The sequence below is a fragment of the Hypomesus nipponensis genome, chromosome 2 (assembly GCF_054491055.1).
Source record: "Hypomesus nipponensis isolate SF chromosome 2, ASM5449105v1, whole genome shotgun sequence".
NCBI classification, from domain to species: Eukaryota; Metazoa; Chordata; class Actinopteri; order Osmeriformes; family Osmeridae; genus Hypomesus; species Hypomesus nipponensis.
In genome coordinates, this window is record NC_140362.1 from 5,592,391 (window position 1) to 5,598,992 (window position 6,602).

The window sequence follows — 6,602 nt, forward strand, 5'->3', positions numbered from 1 at the left end:
CCTAATTAGACAGTTAGGTTGTCACTCATAATTCCCGTCTCTGAGTTGAAACCACTCCCCATCGGCAAAATCGGGGCCAAAAGTTTGAAACTGAAAAAAAATAAAAAATAAATAAAAAATAAACTCTAAAAATACAATTGAAGCCATAAAAAAAGTTTTGTATCTGAAAACATGGTGACGACTCGCAAGCAAACTTTTAATGTCCTTAAAAGTCATTTCCACGCATGAAAACAGCAGATCTCAAGGCCGATTCATACTTCTGCGTCTTCGTTAACGGACAGACGCACGCACGGAGTCGGACGGAGTCAGACGGATCGTTGAATTTATACTACTCCGACGGCTCTGCGTGCTGAAAGCAATTCACCGCCAGAACAGTAGATGGCGCTGCACTGCAATGCTGGCTAGGTTATCAAAAAGTCGGAGCAAATTTACAAATGAGCCGCTTCATCAATAAAATAAGCACATTCTTAGCAACTACACTGCCCATTTCTCATCACATTTTAATTCAGATGCTGATTTACATGTACTGTTTAGCTGAAATATGAATTGTAAAAACTGACAACAATGGCGGTCAAAGGATTGTTTTCTCTTGTTGGTCACGGCAACCCCGCTCCCGCCCCTGACGCAAGCGATTCTTAATACGGACCAATCACAGCCAAGGGGTATCCATAAAATGACGGACGGACAGACCATAGAGTTAATATAACTAGAGTAAGCTACTTTTGTCTTCCAAGATGGCGTCCCCATTCATTTATATGAAAAGTGCTCAGTGGCGCAGTGAGGCAAGCGAGAGCGCGAGACTGGACGCGGCCATATTTCCACTTCCGTGTCTTCCAGTCTAGCCAGTCTAGCCAGAGAATGTCTAATATAGAGGTCTATGGAGCGGTACCCCTCAAAATCCACTTTTCTCAGGATATAATTTTTTGTCCAGTAATTTGAATACTGAATTTGAAAGGGGAGGCCAAAAAAATACACACTGCCGGGTTTTAGACTTTTTGAAAGTCGCCTTTCTGTTCTAAAAAGCTTTTGAAAATGTCATTGACGTCATACACATCGTACGACCAGAGCTACTGCTTGACGGCAAGCTCTGGTCACTTACTTTTTTCTTTCAGGGCATCGACAATGCAGCTGACAGGTTAGGCTCTCCCTGTCAATACACATGCTATAAAGAGTTTTGGCTTGCCAATGTTGTTGCTAATGTTGCTAATGCTCTGACATTCTGATTCCGCTTCGGATGCCATCAAGCGGGAGCTCTGGTCGTATCAGTCCTTCACTAACCAATCAGCGTTCATTAGCAGAATTCTAGCCTGTTATGGGCAACAACGACTCACCCTGTAAGAAATCAAAAGAACATAAGTACTCGTTCATTCAACTTTCGACCTATAATCCATGTTGAACATGCAAAAACTACAATCAAATTGGTTTTTTTTTCCTGATTTTTTTGTTCATGTTCTTTAGTGGCTCCGTAAACATGCATATTAGCTCCATACATATGCTTTTCTTGATTCGCGTCAAGACACACAGGGTTTCCAATCTGCTCGTGCGCAGTCAAAATCATAGGCGATTGTAGGTTATAAAACGGGGTGCAAAGGGTAGTGACATTTTCTTTGCTTTCAAAAATATGCTCAAAATTTATAGTAGATTTTGACAATTAAAATGAATTGTTAGAGTACAACGAATCATGATAAAATATACAACTCTGACATCACTTTAAAATGTTCAAAAATCATTTAATCGTTTTTTTTTTATCAATTGGGAAATTATTTGTTTTCATCCCAACAGTAGGGGGTGCAAATTCACCCCCTGCACCCGAGGTAAAATCGCCTATGGTCATAATTCAACCCTCCCATCTTCAACTCAGACTCTCATCCAAGCCGGTCTTATTCGCTGACTCAGTGCCTTAAAACAGCATTATCTCCCAACTGACCAGTCCTGCAACGTCCGCCGCTAAAGAGAAAAAGCCATGGCCAAAACAGCAATTGGTAAGATGATTGAATTTAAATAACAGTACCTGCAATGTACTATCGTCTTAGACACCTGCATCTATCCATGGAAACCTTTTTCTTTGACTGCACTGTTGAGGCCTGGGATCTGTACAGGACATGCAAATAATTGTTGACATGCAAATCTTTTATAAACGATGCCGTAGCCATTATTGTCGGCTGTTTTGAAAAGAGAATTTGCCCTACAATTTGAGGTTTTGACGGGGATATTATAGAGCAAGAGGGTATTACAGTCTATCAGAATCAGAGTAGGCGTTGTCCGTAGGCTTGCTTTTTTTGCAAGACGATTAAGAAATATTTGATCAAATCAAATCAGATATCTTTTGTTTACATGATCGTGATTCCGTATAAAACCTTTCCGATGTTTTATGCACGATGCTGTACCTGCCACTTTGATTCAGCGGCTGATCTAGCAGCATAATGCAGAAAGACCCCACCCAAGACGCCGGTCTGCCTTAAGCCTAACCGACCATTCAAAGAAAACTTAAAAAGACTCATTTATTTTCATTTAACGTCAACGCGACGTTCTGGGTTCAGAATGTAGATCAATTTCGTTGTATTATATTGAACGAAACTGGGCTTAGTGTAAACTATAGGTTAAATGTACTGTTTCACCCGTTTATTTTTCTGGATTGATATCACCCATAGATGATACCCTACAACTTGAACTCGGACAAAATAGTAATTATAGACCCTTATTTTGGATTATTATAGACCTAATTTTCGAACATGATCTCATGTTCGAAAACTCTGATTAAAACCATTTATCATATTAAATCCCTAAATATTTATATATGTCTCAAGTAATAATCTGGATGCTCTGTAGTGAAATAAGACAACATTGTCTTGTCTTTGTTTCTCAGCAATAGACCTATCTCACTAAACCTGTGGCAGATATTGATGACTCACTGCATTATACCAGATGTTGACTCACTTTAGGTTCTTTCACGGAAAACATCCTCTTGAAACAATGTCATTTTATGATGCTATGCATGTGTTGCTCACACATCTCTTTTGTCACAAAGCTACTGACGTTTTGGAGCACGGTGCATCCATGTAATTGGTCAAAGTGGCCACTGTAGGGAGGCAGGCTGGGTTGAGTTGTGGCATGCAGGTGTAGCAGGCCAGCGGGAAGCTGGGTGGGAGGTGGTCCAGCCCTGCAGTAAGCTAGCTGTCCACACTGGCCTTTGCAGTTGTGTCTAATCAGTATTGACTGTCTGCAGTCCCCTCAGGATAGAGATATGTTGCTGGAGAAGTGAAGGGGCTGGGTAATACTTAGTGGGGATACTGTCCATGGTGGTTAGACGTTTACTGTGGTAGTGTAATGGAGGAGGAGATTAAGGTTAAGATTTAAGACTAAGGTCTTTAGTATGAGATGTAAAAACAAGAAATTGCCACCAAACCTGAGGACCACCAGAATGTATAAAACTATGTAGCCTTCAATAAATGTTGCCTTTACTGTCCTTCTTTACAGTAATAATTGTTTTGTGTAGATTTACATGTAGATGTACATGTTCATGCAGAAATATATTCTTAATATATAAACCTTCTAGCTTTAGTTGTAGATTTATGTGTGGGGATGGCCATAAAAATCCACGAAGTCCCCCCCAGCAATGTTATTTCCAATTGAAACAAATCAGAATGAGGTGCCATAATGTTGACTGGAACCAAACTGACAAGTCTTATGTGGTTGTATTCCCACAGCATACAAAGAGAAGATGAAGGAGTTGTCTGTCCTCTCCCTCATCTGCTCCTGCTTCTATCCAGAGTCCCAAAAGCTTGTCTGTGAATTTGAAGGTAAGACTCAGGTCAAGTTCCTTTCTCAACACAGATGCAAAGACTGCCTGTTGTCTGTTCTTTCCCATACCAGATGACTGTAATCTCTACCCGCAGTCATACCAAAACTGCTTACTAATGCTGGCTTGTTTTGCAGACATGGAGGTGAAGCCTATCAACAAGCGAGCATCAGGCCAGGCCTTCGAGGTTATCTTGAAGCCCCCCTCCCCAGTGTCAGAGACGGCCCACAGCATCACCATGCCTCCCAAGAAGGACATCTCTCTGGATGACATCCAGAAGAAGCTGGAGGCTGCTGAGGACCGCCGAAGGGTAACCACACTTTGCTGACCTCCAGCGGAGGATTATCCTTGATCCTGTTTCTATAAAGTATTTTTTTAAGTTTAAGTGCATCTACAAATACTGTGTGAAGACAATAGTGTAATGTGGTTTTGGCTCTAGAGTATGGAGGTGGTGAGGGTTAAATAGATGGTTCCTTTCATATGGTGCCCCTGTCCCATGTGTCAGTCCCAGGAGGCCCAGGTGCTGAAAGCCTTGGCGGAGAAGAGGGAGCATGAGAGGGAGGTGCTGCTGAAGGCCATGGAGGAGAACAGCAACTTCAGCAAGATGGCAGAGGAGAAGCTCACCCAGAAGATGCTGCAGATCAAGGAGAACCGCAAGGCCCAGCTGGCAGCCATGCTGGAGCGTCTGCAGGAGAAGGTGAGATTTTGAGATCATGGACCTTTCACCAGCCACTGAGCGTCCTCAAGGTTGAGGTGTACAGCATCAGTCATAGTCAGAAGCGGATGAGCGAAAAAACTAAAACAAAAAAACATGTCAGAGTTCTTCCGGTAAACTGTAGAAGGATAGCAATGATTCATCAGTCTGTAACCTTGCAATAGCATTCAGTCACACCACTATTATGGTCACATGGAAATCCATCATGTCTTCTGCTGTGCTGTTCTGTTGTGCTGTTCTGTTGTGACCTTCTCACCTCTGCCTGTGTCTGCAGGAGAGACATGCAGAGGTGGTGCGCAGGAACAAGGAGCTGAGGGAAGAGCTGACAGCGTGAGCCTCAGCTCACCTTGACCTCAATCAACAGCCCACGCCCTTCCATCCCTCCCAAACCCTAGCCTCTCCAGAAAAGACCCAGAGCCCAAGAGGGAGGAGGATTTCGCCACCACACTCTGCCCCCTCAATATGTACACACACCCTTCTATCAGTATTATCAGTGGAAATTAATGAATTTCTTGAATTTAAAGGAAACAAACATTGCCGTTACTATGTAAATACTTGATTTATCTATCTATCTATTGATCGATCTATCAATCTATCGATCTGATTTCTCTCTTTCTCTCTCTCTCTCTCTCTCTCTCTCTCTCTCTCTCTCTCTCTCTCTCTCTCTCGTTCTGTCTATCTATCTATCTATCTATCATGTGTGAATGGTAGGTAGTGCAACAAATAGTTCAGTTGTACAGCCCTGTGCAATTTCAAATGTTTTGTTTGTTATGCTCAAGCACTTGGTCTTGAAATTTCAATCTGCAGCAATTTCTTGTGAAAGGCTTTGGTGTTGTGAATTGGTCATTAGCTGACGTTTACAGTGTTCCCTGATGATGTCAGTTTCTGTGTCTTTGTGAAGACTACAAATGGGTTGAGTGCTCAGACTTTAGACTACTACAGACATCATCGTATGGCAGTTAGCTCTGCACACACACCAAACACATGCTATCAACGCACATATCTGTGCTTATCAAACTCGCAGAGTGAAATATCAACCCATCCTGACATGGGCTTGATAAACAATAGGTGCTTTATTGTCTTGAAGAATGTGTACCCCGGTCTACAGTATTTGGAGATGAAATTTCCTGAATGTTATGTCATCATACTGGCATGATAAATGACATTTTAACCTATGAAATGTGCTATTGCCCTTACCTTGATATTACGTAATAGTGTGAACAGTGTGTCTGTGTGTGTGCGTGTGATGGTATTCTTCTGGTGGACTATCAGTTGCATATTTTCCCTGTATTAGTAAGATAGAGAATGACTGAATTTATTTTCCATATTTGGCACACTTAGTCATTTAGATTTTTTTATATGCCACAATGATCTGCCTGCTTCCCCTGCTGCCTATATTGGTCTCATTCATATTTCCCTGCGAAAACTTTGCTGAATAAGGGTTAGGGGTTCTGGTACATGGCATGCTCCATCGCATTCTTTTCTGTGCTGAAAGACAAGATTTAACTGCCAAATAAAAGAGCCAATTACCTACCCAGATTGAATAGTGTGGTGTTAGTTGATGAACGAATTCTCAGACACGGAATGGATTACTCGCAAAAGCCTGTAACTTGCTCAAAATCTTTAGTTCATCTTTCAAAAGTAAATATTTATGTATCCTTGTGTCATTGTTCACAAACAAGATGGTCGAAATGCTTAGGCATGTCAATGACAGTGTATTCTGTAAGTGTAGAAAGTGTAAAGTGAAAATGTAAATGAAAAAATGTATCAATTGCAACAGAACAAAGTTGCACATTACTTATTGTATGTGGGAGATTGATTGCAATAGATTGGATGGATTCACATTTATGCTTTTCCTGTTTGTCCTGTAATTTGTTGACAGACCATGCCATTGCAATACAGAAAAACTATTTTACAGCATTGCATAGCACAAAGGGAAAACATCTAAAAATGAGTAGAAATGTAAACATGGAAGTGCTGTATGGGGAACTACAATTACGGATGACAACTGTTTCAACCATTTTGCAAGTAATACTGTAATTTATACAATGAACTAATATCTAGATGTATTAGGGGAACATACTTTTC

The 6,602-nt window shown here is 41.3% G+C and overlaps 1 protein-coding gene across 2 annotated transcripts; it reads left to right on the forward strand.

Moving 5' to 3' along the window:
• The first annotated feature begins 414 nt into the window (after positions 1-414).
• On the forward strand, positions 415-6,279 carry stmn2a (stathmin 2a). 2 transcript variants are annotated; one of them, XM_084669240.1, is made up of 5 exons: positions 415-1,135; positions 3,708-3,800; positions 3,937-4,109; positions 4,305-4,496; positions 4,789-6,279. In XM_084669240.1, exons 1-5 carry the CDS (start codon positions 1,033-1,035, stop codon positions 4,846-4,848), a joined length of 621 nt encoding a protein of 206 aa, XP_084525366.1. In that variant the 5' UTR covers positions 415-1,032; the 3' UTR covers positions 4,849-6,279. The 2 variants fall into 2 exon arrangements, with proteins under 2 accessions (XP_084525366.1, XP_084525367.1); XM_084669241.1 differs by lacking the exon at positions 415-1,135 and adding an exon at positions 1,366-1,982.
• The last annotated feature ends 323 nt before the right edge of the window (positions 6,280-6,602 follow it).